Here is a 14967-nt window from a genome sequence, read left to right as displayed (position 1 = left end):
CCATGCACTCTTTCCACTTCAGTTATTTTCTTTTAACGTTCAAACTTAAAACATTCTCTGAGGATTTTAAAATATATTTTGAGGCATCTCGTTTTTCAGTCTTGCAATTTGGTTCAACTCAAAAGCCAATTATCTGTTATCCAATTAACCCTCCTATCACTATCCTATAATTGCTTAAGTAATTTCTGCCTGAATTTGCAAGGGTTTGATTAGATGTCAGCCTGGATTTTGAGTATAAACATAATGCATATATGACTATCTCACTAGCAGAGCCATCTTTTCCAAGTTCTTTCTAGGATTCCACTTTATTCAGTGTTTAACAACTAATCTTTGAGTTAAAATTGAATTTTGAGGTAGAATTTTCAGAATTTCATAGTGCTGGGACATATTCTGTGGCCTAAATCAGAAATAGACCTTAGCAACAACTGTTCTGTCACAGTCAGTTGACAGTCATACCTGTTATTGGTCCTTAGATGAATTTAATTCTAAAAAGTATTTTCCAACTAAGATTGGATAGATTTCACCTGTACTACTTGACCCTTTCCTCACATTAACTCTTCACTTCCTGAAATGCATTCTACCCACAAAGGTAATGAGACATGCTTTCCTTAGGCTTGGCTCAGAGCAGATCACCCAAAGCTGATTGTCATAACACTTTTAGGGGTACAGTTACTAGAGCTAAGTACATTCACATTGTATAACCAATCCTCAGAACTTTTTCTTCTTGCAGAAACAGTAACTCTGTATCCATTAAATGATTCTCCATTTCCCCCTTTCCCTCAGCCTGGCAACCATCATTCTATTTATTTCTGTGAGTTTGACTACTCTAGATACCTTATGTAAGTGGAATCATACAGTATTTGTCCTTTTGTGACTGGCTTATTTCACTTAGCCTATCTTCAAGGTTCATTCATGTTGTAGGATGTGTCAGAATTTCCTTCCTTTTTAAGACAGAATAATAGTTCTTTGTTTGTATATACCACATTTTGTTTATCCGTTCATCTGTTGGATTTTTGGGTACCTTCAACCTTTTGGCTATTGTAACTAATGTTGTTATGAATATGGGTGTACAAAATATTTCTTCAAGATCTTGTTTTCCCAGGCACAGAAAGACAAACATTGCATTATCTCACTTACGTGTGGAACCTAAAAAAGTGGAGCTCATAGAAGCAGAGAGTAGGATGGTGGTTGGCAGAAGTTAGGGGCGGCGGGGGGGTTACAGTATGGAGAAAGGGGAGATGTTAGTCAAAGGATACAAAGTTGTAGTTTAACAGAAGGATGAAGTTTTAGTGATCTATTGCATAGCATGGAGACTGTAGTTAATAATAATGCAATATGCACTTCAAAATTGCTAATAGAGTTCAATCATCTTCACCATAAAAAAGTGATAAGTAGGCAAGGTGAAGAATATGTTAATTAGCTCCATTTAATCATTTCACAATGCCTACATATATCAAAGCATCACATTGTACCCTATAAATATATAAAATTATTATTGGTCAATTGAAATAAAATTATAGATTAATTTTTGAAAAGACCCTGCTTTCAATGTTTTTGGATATATTCCCAGAAAATGTATTGCTAGATCATATGGTAATTCTATTTTTAATTTTTTGAGGAACTGCCATACTGCTTTCTGTAGCAGCGACACTATTTTACATTCCTATCAACAGTGTGCAAGAGTTCCAATTTCTCCACATCCTCGCCAACGCTGTGATTTTCTGTTTCTTTGATAGCAGTCATCCTAATCGGTGTGAGGTGGGTGATATCTCATTGTAGTTTTGATTTGCATTTCCTTAACAATTAGTCATTTTGAGCATCTTTTCTTATGCTTGTTGCCCATTTGTATTTCTTCTTTGCAGAAACATCTATACAAATCCTTTGCCCATTATTAAATAGAAGGTTTGGTGTCTTTTGTTGTTGTTATTGTTGTTGTTACTATTTAGTTGTACGAGTTCTTTATATATTCTGGATGTTAACCTCTTATCTTGATATATTGTTTGCAAATGTGTTCTCCCATTCCAGAGGTTGCTTTTTCATTCTGTGAGTTGTGTCCTTTGATGGACAGAAGTTTTCTAGTTTTTTATTTTTGCCCTCCAATAGATCCTTATTAAAGTTTTTAATTTTGATGTAGTCAGTCCAATTTATTTATTTTTACTTTTGTTGCCTGTGCTTTTGGTGTCATATCCAAGAAATCATTGCCAAATCCTGTCATGAAATCTTTTTCCCCTCAGTTTTCTAAGACATCTATTGTTTTAGCTCTTACATTTAGGACTCATCCATTTTCAGTGAATCTTGTGTATATGGTGAAAGGTAAGAGTCTAACTTCATTCTTTTGTAGATATCCATTTTTCCCAACCCCATTTGTTGAAAAGACTGTCCTTTCCTTATTGAATGATCTTGCCTCCCTTGTTGAAAATCATTTGACCATATGTAAGAGAGTTTATTTCTGGGATTTCTGTTCTATTCCATTGGTCTATATATTTATCTTTATGCCAGTACCATAGTGCTGATTACTATAGCTGTGTAATATGTTTTGAAAACAGGGAGTTCTTCTTCTTCTTCTTCTTCAAAATTGCTGGGTATTTGGAGTCCCTTGAGATTCCATATGAATTTTAGGATGGATTTTTCTATTTCTGCAAAAAATGCCATTGGGAGTTTATAGAGATTACATTAAATCTGTAGATCACTTGGAGTAGTATTGACATCTTAGCAATATTAAGTCTTCGAATCCATGAACACAGATTGTCTTTTCATTTATTTGTGTCTTCTTAATTTTTTTTTTTTTTTTTGAGACAGAGTCTTGCACTATCACCCGGGCTGGAGTGCAGTGGCGTGATCTCGGCTCACTGCAACCTCTGCATCCTGGGTTCAAGCAATTCTGCCTCAGCCTCCTGAGTAGCTGGGATTACAGGCACCCACCACCATGCGCAGCTAATTTCTTTGTATTTCTTTGTATTTTTAGTAGAGATGGGGTTTCATTACATTGGCCAGGCTGGTCTCAAACTCCTGACCTCGTGATCTGCCCGCCTCGGCCTCCCAAAGTGCTGGGATTACAAGCGTGAGCCACCACGCCTGGCCTCTTAATTTCTTTTAGCAACATTTTGTAGTTTTCAGTGTATGAGTCTTTCACCTCCTGGGTTAAGTTTATTCCCAAGTATTTTATTTTATCTTATTATTTATTTATATATTTTGAAACAGTCTTACTCTGTCACCCAGGCTGGAGTGCAGTGGCTCAATCTCGGCTCACTGCAAACCTCCACCTCCCAGGTTCAAGCGATTCTCCTGCCTCAGCCCCCCAAGTAGCTGGGATTACAGGTGCTTGCCACCTACACACGGCTAATTTTTGTATTTTTAGTAGAGACAGGATTTCGCCCTGTTGGCCAAGCTGGTCTCAAACTCCTGACCTCAGGTGATCCGCCCACCTCGGCCTCCCAAAGTGCTGGGTTTACAGGCGTGAGCTACCATGCCCGGCCTCCAAGTGTTTTATTCTTTTCGATGCTATTGCAAATAGAATTGTTTGCTTTCATCTCTTTTTTTTTTTTTTTTGAGACAGAGTCTCACTCCGTCTCCCAGGCGGGAGTGCAGCGGCACAATCTCAGCTCAGTGCAACCTCCACCTCCCAGGTTCAAGAGATTCTCCTGCCTCAGCCTTGCAAGTAGCTGGGACTACAGACACGTGCCACCATGCCTGGCTAATTTTTGCATTTTTAGTAGAGACAGGGTTTCACTATGTTGGCCAGGCTGGTCTTGAACTCCTGACCTCATGTGATCCACCCACGTTGGCCTCCCAAAGTGCTGGGATTACAGGCGTGAGCCACCATGCTGGCTTTTGCTTTCACTTCATTTCATTTTCAGATTGTTCATTGCTAGTGTGTAGAAACACAACTGATTTTTGTGTGTCAATTTTATTTCTTGCAACTTTGCTGAATTGGGTTATTTGTTCTAACAGTTTTTTTGTGTGTGGAATTTAAGTCCCTCCTGATGCCTGTCACATCTGGCCAGGAGACTCTTCTCGTCCTGGCTACTTCCTTCTGTCACTTTCCCCGTGGCTTCTTATGCTGCAGTCGTCACTAAGAGTATCAGGAGAGAGTTGCTTTGCTATAATACAACTACTGCCACCAGCAAGACTTTCTGGGTTGGCATTTACATTGAAAAATGAACCAGTATTTTTAGGATGTGTCTGGTAGTTGGTACCCGAAGGCTGGACCTTTCCTTACGCTGTCCCTACAATCATTACATTTCACCAACATGGAGGTGATTTGGTGTGAGTGGCCTAGAAACCAGAAACTTGAACAACTTAGGAATTTCTTTGGAGCAACATGAGGCAGACGCTCCTTCCTTGAACAGCATCCTGGTGCCCTTTCTGAAGAAGTAGTCTGGACTGATTCTGCTATGATTACTGGGATGTCAACTCCATCATTTGCTGCATTCGAATCCCTGACCTATATGACCAGCTGCACAAGGCAGCTTCATGGAGATGGGCCTCTGGGAGCCTAAGCCACTTGTTTTGGATTCAAAAAGCATTTGAGACTGGGCGTGGTGGCTCACACATGAAATCCCAGCACTGTGGGAGGCCTAGGCGGGTGGATCACCTGAGGTCAGGAGTTTGAGACCAGCATGGCCAACATGGTGAAACCCTGTCTCTACTAAAAAATACAAAAATTAGCTGAGCATGGTGGCGTGCACCTATAATCCAGCTACTCAGGAGGCTGAGGCAGGAGAATCACTTGAACCTGGGAGGAGGAGATTGCAGTGAGCCGAGATCACGCCATTGCTCTCCAGCCTGGGTGACAGAGCAAGACTCAGTGTCAAAAAAAAAAAAAAAGCGTTTGATAGAAGATTAAGAAGTATACGTCGGTTGTCAACAGGAAAATGCAGTTATACCATTCAATCATATGGCATTCCAACTATGTCTCAACTCTACGCTGATGCTGCCTTCTAATACTTTCCACTCCAGGAAGGTTGAGCGTCCATGTTTGATATTCCCATCTTTCTAGGATACTACCCACCACTCATGGGATACTTTTATTCAGACATTTCTGACTTGCCTCTTGTAGCGTCTGCTTTTTATCCAAATGATAGAATTTGATCTAGAGGAAACTGAATTATCTGGGCTACATCCCATCATCATCTCTCTTTGGAGGCAATCAATGATCAGCCATCAGAATGTTCAGATCTGTGGGTTTGCGGGGCTACTCTTAGGGGTCCAGCATGTACTTCTCTTTGGCTGGGTCTCTTAAAAAACTTATCCCACCATTTCTGGGTCACCTGAGGCTCATGACCACTGTGATCCAGCTTATCCTCCTGTCAAACACAATCAAGGTCCCTGTAAAGTGGCAAAGAGGATACCAGGATTTAAGGTGATACCTGGGAAACAGGAGCCTAGAGCCCACCCCATGGTAGATACTCATTTCCATTCGAAACTCTGTACATCCCAGTAGTCCAGATCCATAGGGTCAGTGCCCTGACAGGGAAATGGAAAAAATTTTTTTTAGTTGGAGTCTCACTCTGTCGCCCAGGCTGGAGTGCAGTGGTACAATCTCGGCTCACTGTAACCTCCACCTCCTGGGTCCAAGCCATTTTCCCACCTCAGTCTCCTGAATAGCTGGGATTATAGGCATGTGCCACCACGCCTGGCTATTTTTATATTTTTAGTAGAGATGGGGTTTTACCATGTTGGCCAGGCTGGTCTCAAACCCCCGACCTCAAGTGATCAGCCCACCTTGGCCTCCCAAAGCGCTGGGATTATAGACGTGAGCCACTGCGCCCTGCTGAAAATTCTTAACTTGTGAGATTCTCACTGGAAAAGAGGATCGGAAAATTTCACCATCAGCAGAAAAAGCAACAAGAGGCAGAGCAGATGAAGGATCAGATCACCACTGTCAGTACAAACCTCTTTTCTGTCTTATGGGCTCTATCTCAGCCTGTGATGTCTCTCTTCCTACACAGGGCTACCTGGATTCTGGTCCATGTGGTATGATGTCTTATTGGGGTGCCATCACCATTTTTCAGACCCTGCCCAATGACACAGCTCCACTACAAATTAGGGCACTGTGAAGCCCCCCTTGGGACTATGGAGGCCCTAGACTCTTCTCCAGCCTCTCCCAGGCCTTCTGCAGCCCAGAATAACTTAGAACAATGGCATGGTCTTTCGGGGTTTGATTCTCTGGCCAAATGAGCCCATTCTCCAATGTCAAGGCAAAGCCATCAGATTGGTTGAGAGACTCATGAAAGACCTTTCCTGTCTTCTCAGGCTCCTGAACAGGATGATTTCAGATCCCCCCTCATACAACAGCTGGAAATCTGTTCTCTATCTTCTAGGTCAGTAATTTCAACGGGCTTTCCTTGGAGCCCCTCTAGGGAGTATTAGGGGAGGATCAAGCAAGATGAACTCCACCCCTCCTTTTCTGGCTTCAGTCACAGCAGTTCTATTTTTCTCTTACATTTTGAGCTTCATCCTAATATTTATGTTAGAACAATGTATTCCACTAATTTTTCAAAAGGTTGGGAAACCAGTGATCTGTTCCAAAGGCACTATTCTGTGGCTGACACCCCCAGAAGCAAAGTACACCCACTGGGTTGTACTCTCACCACAGAAGGTCACTGGTGAGACCTTCTTTCCTCCATCAGAATTCCAGCCACAAGTCCATTATCCATCCCCTCCCCAAGGATCGTCGGGTGGTACCTCTCTGGATAGACGGCAGAATTTTGCTAAAACACATTCTGCCTGCCCCTTATGAACTGCAGCCCCTGCCCTCCACACAGACATAGCATCGTCAGACAGACAGACACTTCAGGATCCCCAAGGCAGCCTAGGCCAAACCCCACACCACCCGGGTGACATATGGACACACACATAGTCTTGTTGGAGATTTCTCCCCTGCTAACTTCGTTCAGTTTTGAACAGTCTGTTCTTCCTTCGCTGTCACCCAGGCTTCAGTCTATGACCCCCCACTAGCCTTGTTTTCCCTGCACTTAGAATCCAAGGACCCCCATCTGCCTAGCCAAGCTGGTCAAGGAGTAGAACCATTTAGGATGGGTTTTCCTGCACTCCAAGATCTTGAAGATGAAGCCTGAAACCAGTTTCCTACCCACTCCTTCTCTCCCAACTTGTATTGTCCCCTACATGGTCAAGCCCCATCCCAAATTCAGAGATTTACCTTGGTGCAGAGAAGAGCCAGACTTTAACAGCAGGCTGGACCCCTCTACCCCACACTCCCAGAGAGTGTTCCTGAGGCCTAACTTGCTGGATGTGCAACAAAACCCTAGTTTCCAGCCCCAGCTCTCCAGCTTTCTTCTAGGGACACAGGCCCAGCTTGCAGCCCCTTTCCTGCATTTCTGCCACTCCCATAGAAAGGGTGGACACAGGAAGGAATCAGACTGGTTCTCTGGTGGCAATCCAGGTCTATAGGCAGAACTTGTTCTCTCATAGCACGAACATTTTGGGAGGCATCAGGGCAAGAGGACAGGGGAATCAGAGGGAAGGCTACAGACAGGGTACTAGAAGCTTGCTGAAGGGACAGGGTGGTGGAGGTGGGAGTTAAGGAAAGGGGTCAGGGATTCAGCAACTGTAGTAGGAAAAATGCTAACGCTGGAGGCTCAGGAAACCAAGGTCCTGCTCTCTGTAGGCCTTTGGGAGGGGCATCCAGGTTGGATGTGGTGCAGAGGGTAAGGATTCATCATGCCAGTGCTCAGTGCCTAAAGATGAGGCAGTAGGATGACAGGACTGTTTTCTATGCTGTTTCTAAATCCAGAACCCTCCTTGATATGAGCAGGAAGGGGCATTGATTCCAGCCAGCACTATCAGACTGACCAGCAAGGATGTACTTCTCTTCTCTGGACCCAGTCTGAATAGAAAGGCTTTCTCTGAGCATCCCCTTCCTTAATACTACAGAAATGGTCCAAAACAGCGTTTCCCAACCTCTAAGAACAGAAAGGTCAAACATGTAAAACAATGCATATAGGGCTCTACCCAGCCAGAGATATCAAGACTGCATCACTTCCCACAAGAGCAGCCCTGAGCCTCTCTGGGTTTCCCCAGGACCCAGGTTTTCCTGATGGAAAGCTGAGCTGAGCTCCCTTCTCCAGATCCCTTCCCCAGATCCTGCCCCTCAGTGAAAACCAACCCTGGAAGCCCGGGGCCTTCTCACTCCCTCTGCTTCCCAGAGTGAGACTGGTGAGCTGCCTTCCTAAGTTCCTCAGGCTACTCTCGGGGGTCTAGGAAGACTTGGGGTCCCCAGGTCATTCCTGGCTTTGTCCCCAGAGGACCGAAAGCTGTTTGTGGGGATGCTGGGCAAGCAGCAGGGTGAGGAGGACGTCAGACGCCTGTTCCAGCCCTTTGGCCACATCGAGGAGTGCACGGTCCTGCGGAGTCCTGACGGCACCAGTAAAGGTGACCTGAGCTGACCCCGGGATTTCCTGGTGACCCTTCCTCACTCTGGGCCACATAACTCTTTGGCCCCTGTGGCCTGAGCCACCCGCTCCCTCTGTCCTGCCCCAGGCTGTGCCTTTGTGAAGTTCGGGAGTCAAGGGGAAGCTCAGGCGGCCATCCAGGGTCTGCACGGCAGCCGGACCATGGCGGTGAGGGCGGGTTCCCTGGGCTGAGGGTGAGGCCAGTGGGGTGGGGACGGGCTTCTCCTCCCCGAGTGTGCTCGGTGCCCCGCGAAAGGACCTGATGGGAAAGGCGCTTGGCCCCGGGCCGGGGCCAGCGTCAGGACCGGTCACCACGGCCTCCCCTGCCCTGCCCAGGGCGCCTCGTCCAGCCTCGTGGTCAAGCTGGCGGACACCGACCGGGAGCGCGCGCTGCGGCGGATGCAGCAGATGGCCGGCCACCTGGGCGCCTTCCACCCCGCGCCACTGCCGCTAGGGGCCTGCGGCGCCTACACCACGGCGGTAGGTACCCGGCACGCATGCGAGGGCGCGCAGGTGGGTAGGCCAGGCCTGGGGCTGAGAGCACGGGCAGCTGCCTGCCCCTTGGCCCTCCACTCTCGCCCATCTTTCCTCTCAAAGATCCTGCAGCACCAGGCGGCCCTGCTGGCGGCGGCACAGGGCCCAGGCCTAGGCCCGGTGGCAGCAGTGGCGGCCCAGATGCAACACGTGGCGGCCTTTAGCCTAGTGGCTGCGCCTCTGTTGCCCGCGGCAGGTACGGCGCCCAGGGACTGGGGCTCGCCTGGGAGGGGCCGGGCGGGGCGGGGTGGCGGCCTGACTCTCAGACCTCTTCCGCCATCAGCAGCCAACTCCCCGCCTGGCAGCGGCCCTGGCACCCTCCCAGGTCTTCCGGCGCCCATCGGGGTCAATGGATTCGGCCCTCTGACCCCCCAGACCAATGGCCAGCCGGGCTCCGACACGCTCTACAATAACGGGCTCTCCCCTTACCCAGGTGGGCCCCCCGCTCCGCCCAAATCCCCCCGAAATGGAGTGGGGAGCGGGGGGTGGGGGGGTAGGGCCTGGCTTCCCTGGGAAGAGATCCCCCTCCTTCCCTGCTGTCTCTCACAGCCGCCGTCCACCTCCCACACTCCCTGAGCTTCTCACCCACTCTGCTCGCCCGCTTGCCTTCACTGTGGGCCTTGCGCCCCTCTCTCCCCAGCCCAGAGCCCCGGCGTGGCTGACCCCCTGCAGCAGGCCTACGCTGGGATGCACCACTACGCAGGTTTCACTTGGCGCTACGCGGCCTGGGGGAGGTTGAAGGGCCCTAGAAAGAAATAGGGAGAGTTGTGGGGGATTTAGGCTCTGTTCCAAGGAGTTGGTCCTCCCATCCCCTCCTACCCCCAGAACGACCTCTCTTGGGGTGAGGGTTATGGTGGACTGGGCTGAATTGGTCAAAAGCGGCCAGGCAGTTGGGGCCCTGCTTGGGGAAGGGCTCCTGGGGATCACTGTCCACTCCCACCTCTGTCTCCAGCAGCCTATCCGTCGGCCTATGCCCCAGTGAGCACAGCTTTTCCCCAGCAGCCTTCAGCCCTGCCCCAGCAGCAGAGAGAAGGTGAGGGACTGGGGGCTGGAGAGCAGAACCTGGTGGGGCTGGACTCAGGGTCCTTCCCCTGAACCAGCCTGCTACTGTTCCTCCAGGCCCCGAAGGCTGTAACCTCTTCATCTATCACCTGCCTCAGGAGTTTGGTGATGCGGAACTCATACAGACATTCCTGCCCTTTGGAGCCGTTGTCTCTGCTAAAGTCTTTGTGGATCGAGCCACCAACCAGAGCAAGTGTTTTGGTGAGCTGAGAACCTACCCCTAGGCCTCTCCCACCTCTGACTATAAAGGATTTCCTACAGACCCTACGATTGCCCTTCCATAATGCAGTGATTTCCTCAGATTGAATGTATGGCACAAAACGGGGTCACAAACCAGTGATGGGGCTAAGTTTAGGCCAACAACAAGCCTTGGCCGGGCATGGTGGCTCACGCCTGTAATCCTAGCACTTTGGGAGGCCAGGGCAGGTGAATCACTTGAGGTCAGGAGTTTGGGACTAGCCTGGCCAACATGGCGAAATCCCGTCTCCACTAAAAATACAAAAATTAGCTGGGCGTGGTGATGGGTGCCTGTAATCCCAGCTACTCAGGAGGCTGAGGCAGGAGAATTTCTTGAATCCGAGAGGGAGAGTTTGCAGTGAACTGTGATGGCACCACTGCACACTCCAGCCTGGGCCCCAGAGCAAGACTCCATCTCAAAAAAAAAAAAAAAAAGAATGAGCTTTATTTCAGGTTTACCTGGGACGATCAGGTGTCCACCAGGAATGTGGCCAGCTAGGTCAGAGCTTTGGAGTCTGGCCAGGGCAGGAGGAGTCTGGTTCTGAGACCAAAGATCCCCTCCAACTCCAACTATGGTTCTGAGGACCAGAATGGGAGCTGTGGAGGGAGACAGCCAACCCATGCCAGGAAAAACACGGAAACATCCGAATCAACACACTGACCCTGCACACACACTCAGAGTTGCTTCCTATCCTTCCAAGAATCACACCTTTAGGAATCTCAGGCCATCTGCCTATGACTCTGTATCCACACAAACAGTGGAGGGGTATGTGTTTGATGGAACTGGCCTGAGGGGGCTGGAAGAGGAGGGGGCTGGTCAGAGAGAAAGGAGGCCCTGCTAGGCAGAGTCCCCAGCTAATCTCTTTGCCCACACCCTCCAGGGTTTGTTAGTTTTGACAATCCAACTAGTGCCCAGACTGCTATTCAGGCGATGAATGGCTTTCAAATTGGCATGAAGAGGCTCAAGGTCCAGCTAAAGCGGCCCAAGGATGCCAACCGGCCTTACTGACCTGCTTTCACTGACCAGCCACAGAAAGGTGAGTCCCTGATGGACCCCAAGTAGATGAGGCCTGAGTGATGAGGCCCTCCCAGCTTTGATGGTCCTCCTTTTCGGACCTTGGAGGCACCCACCTCTGAGAAAGTCTGGGATAGAGAGAAGAGCCAGGAGCTAGGAGGAATCCTCAGATGGAGACTTTGCTTTTCCTTCAATCCAAGGAGATCAACTGGACAACATTCCTGCTCCGCAGTCTAGGAGAGACAATCAGAGTCTTTCTGCCTGGAGAAGCAGTTCTACTCCAGAGACAGCCAATGAGAATAGAGAACCTGTATGCGGGGAGGGTCCAGGAGACTGGAAAATGAGACTAGAAAAGTAGCTTTGGGCCAGTTTTCAAGGGTCTTCAGGCCATGAGTTTGGACTTTATCCTGAAGATGAGAATGAACTGTTGAGGAGCTTAAGCAGAGAAAGGACTAGAAGTAAGGGCTGAGATAGTGGCAGTGAACATGGAGATGGAGGAAGAGAAGCAAACATGCTTCAGAGGTAGAATCTGCAGGGCCTGGTGGGTGATGGGGAGAAAGATGGGCCAAGTTCTTCTACATTTTTGGCAAGGTCATGGGTCCATAGGATGCTGCCTGCAACTTTTAGAGATTTTCTGTCTCAGAAGGCCCACATGGCCCTGCCTCACTTTGAGCTACCCCAGGAACCTTCTGGAGGGGATGTGGGGTTGGGGTCTTTTGCTCAGGACTCAAGTCTGGCTTCAGTGGATGGGGCTGCTGCCTGGGTCCTGCTGCAGCCCTGCTCCTCAGGAAGAGAGGTCCAGCCACTCACCTGAGATGTCACTCATGGGGGCAAGCTGCTCTTCTGGTCTTGCCCTCCAAGGTGATTTTTGCCTTTTCCCCCCTATCTCTCCTTATCAATTAATACACAACAACAGAAACAGAAGAGTGAGAAGAAAGGAGAGGAAAAGCACAGAAACGCTTGAGCAGCCCTTCCCGAAGGAGCAGCTGTGGACGGAGGTGGATCGGACCCAAGGCTGGTGCCTGGGGCTAAGGCCACTCTAAGGATTGTTTTTATCAAGTGGGTTGCTCTGTGCCTGCAGCATAGAGCGCAGAATGGCAGAGCAAATAGGGCTGGTGAGGAGTGACTGTCCAGGGGAACCAGCAGAGGGCGTTGGGGGTGCCAAGGGCTTCTCCGCAAGGGAAGTCCAGATTTACTTCTTTCAAAATCATATCATTCCTTAGAGTTTAGGGACCAAAGGACTATTGCTTTTTTAAGAATATATATATCTATATAAATTAAAACAAAGAAACAAACAAACAAAAAAAAAACCAAGACAAACAACTACAAAAAAGACAGTATAGAGTCTCATAAAAGCTGCCTTTAAATATCCCTAGGAGACAGGGTGAAGGAGACCCTTGACAGCCCCAGCCTAGGCAGACGGGGGCTGTGGAAAGATTGTTCTGTGTCTCATTCCCTCTTAAGCCACTCCCCCACCCTGCCCTTTTAAAAATAATTAAGGATTTGAGGTCTAGGCTCACATGCAGGTAAGGAGAACGTTATGGAAGCAGTGAACCCACAATCCACAATCCCCAAACTCAGAGTGCATCCCAGAAGAGGCCCCAGGCAGAGCTCAGGTTGGCCCTGGCCTTTGCCATCCCGGGAGGCCCCCTAGCCAGCAAGAGTGGGACTGCCTTTCCTGTGGAACCACTGCTTCCCCAGGCGGGAAGAAAGAGGGAGTTCTGGCCACCTGAGCCTTTCCCTTGCCAATCCAGGTAGACAGAGGCCCTGCCTTTGGCTGAGCTGAGACACCTCCTGTTTCCCTTCCCCTTGAACCAGTCCCAGTGTCCCCTTGCTCCAGGCTACCTTCTGTCTCTTAGTCTAAGTTTGCCCACCAGTAAAGTAGATTCAGGATATCTGTAGAGGGCTGTGACAACAGACTTGGAAGGTTTGCTACTGTATATACTGCCACTGAGAAGGAGAAATTTTTCAATATGTAGAAGCTTCAGAATTAGAGGTCCCTCTTTACCCCAGACCTGGGAGGGAACTAGATGTTTTGCCAAAATACTTCTTCATTCCTTTAAAAACTACATCTTTCCTATGCAAGAGTGTCTCACATGTGCTTAACCGAGGTGCTTCTAGTTGGTGAGCAGTGTTGAGCTTAGAAGTGGTGTGTGCTCTGTCTGTCTGTCTTTGTCTGTCTGTCGTATACAGTGGGTGCCATATAAAGCTGATCAATGGTGGTGCTTCCTGCCTGCTTCTGTGAGATGGGCAAAAGATTCAGCTTAGAACACCATGACTCACCTTGCCTTGGTCAGCCTTTCCTGGGCCTGTAGGGCCTTGCACATATTTTTCCCAGGAGGATTTCCCGTCCACCCAACAGACATGGATCAGCTTAGTCTGAGGCCCCAGCTGTGTGGGGGTCCCTCTAATCCCCAGATGTTGCTGAGGCTGAAGGCCTCTGATCTGATAACATGTTAAATAGTAAAAGATGTGGGGATGGGGGTGGAGGGCTCCTCCTTCATAACAGTTTCTAAGAAAACTTGTTCCCACCTGTTCTTCTGTCTTCGACTCATTTTTGGAGGGAATGGGAATGAAACATAGATCTGGCAGTAATATTACCAGGTAAGGTGTGATGGACATCCACAAATATTTTCCAACCGAGGGAAGAACCAGAGGGTGTATGTGCACCAGCACAATGCTGACACCTAGAGTGACCACCCTAGACACAAATAGAGACACACAGTACCCGCACCCTCAAACTAATATTCACATGGAAGCAGAGAGTCCCCTCAGGCTAGGTGCTAAGCACTGTGCTACGTGTCGGGGCTCAGGTATGTTCAAAGTACTCAGAGTTAAGGGGAAAGAGAGACAAATAATCCAGTTACAATGGAGGGCCATAGAAGGTCTGTGCTAGCAAGAATGAGAGTACCTAGTTCAGACTTTATTGGTGGGGGAGGTCTGTGAAATACTTTCTGAAGGAGATTAAGAAGGGGAAAAGTCTTCAAGGATGAACTGGGACATTTGGACAAAGCCATTTAGACAGCTGCATCATTTTGAAAAATTATCTTTATTACCAAGAAATAATAATAATTACCATTTATTCAGTACCTGTTATGTGGCAGATAATGGGCACAAGATAAGACCCTTTTCCCGTTCCTAACTCTACCCTGAACCTTACCATTACCAAGTCATGTCAAGACACTTGAACCAAAATGACATTTAAAATATCTGGCTTCATACTTTAGAGTATGGGCTAAGGACTGGCAGACTGTGTGATTCCAAAGCTTCAGGGGTTGACATGGTCTAGATCAGGGGTTGGCAAACTACGGCTTGTGGGCCAAATCTGGCCTGTGGCCTATTTTTGCATGAACTACCAAACTAATAATTTTTTTTACATTTTTGAAGGGTCATCAAAACAAAACAAGAAAGTGAAACAGAGACCATATATGGCCCACACAGCCTAAAATATCTATCTTGTCCTTTAGACAAAAAGTTTGCTGACCCCTGGTAAGATCATGGAAGACTTATATAATGTCTGATGAGCTTGAACAATATGGTGTTTGTGTCTCTCTGTGTGCATGTATTAGTCTGGACCTTTTCAGTTGCAAGTGTCAAAAACCCAACTCAAACATGTTTAGGCCAATTGGAAATTAATTGGTTTACATAACTGATAAATCAAAGCATGTATCTGCCTTGAAGCATGGCTGGATCTAGGGGTTCAAA

The 14967-nt window shown here is 48.0% G+C and overlaps 1 protein-coding gene across 13 annotated transcripts in view; it reads left to right on the top strand.

The window, feature by feature from the left end:
- LOC101137195 (CUGBP Elav-like family member 6) overlaps positions 1-13799 on the top strand; it is a 93273-nt gene extending 79474 nt beyond the window's left edge. For 5 of the 13 annotated variants that reach the window (XM_063698685.1, XM_055363699.2, XM_055363700.2 and 2 more), the window contains 10 exons: positions 8266-8394; positions 8503-8582; positions 8751-8894; positions 9012-9144; positions 9232-9381; positions 9589-9651; positions 9901-9981; positions 10068-10211; positions 11129-11284; positions 12179-13799. In XM_063698685.1, the coding sequence (XP_063554755.1) occupies positions 8266-8394; positions 8503-8582; positions 8751-8894; positions 9012-9144; positions 9232-9381; positions 9589-9651; positions 9901-9981; positions 10068-10211; positions 11129-11256 (1052 nt within the window). In that variant the 3' untranslated portion in view covers positions 11257-11284; positions 12179-13799. Of the gene's footprint in view, positions 1-8265; positions 8395-8502; positions 8583-8750; positions 8895-9011; positions 9145-9231; positions 9382-9588; positions 9652-9900; positions 9982-10067; positions 10212-11128; positions 11285-12178 lie in introns of those variants that run through there. The other 8 variants (XM_063698681.1, XM_019010444.3, XM_063698683.1 and 5 more) reach the window with 6 other exon arrangements.
- The last annotated feature ends 1168 nt before the right edge of the window (positions 13800-14967 follow it).

This window comes from Gorilla gorilla, chromosome 16 (genome assembly GCF_029281585.2).
Source record: "Gorilla gorilla gorilla isolate KB3781 chromosome 16, NHGRI_mGorGor1-v2.1_pri, whole genome shotgun sequence".
Lineage (NCBI taxonomy): Eukaryota > Metazoa > Chordata > Mammalia > Primates > Hominidae > Gorilla > Gorilla gorilla.
This window is presented reverse-complemented; position numbering and strand designations above follow the sequence as displayed.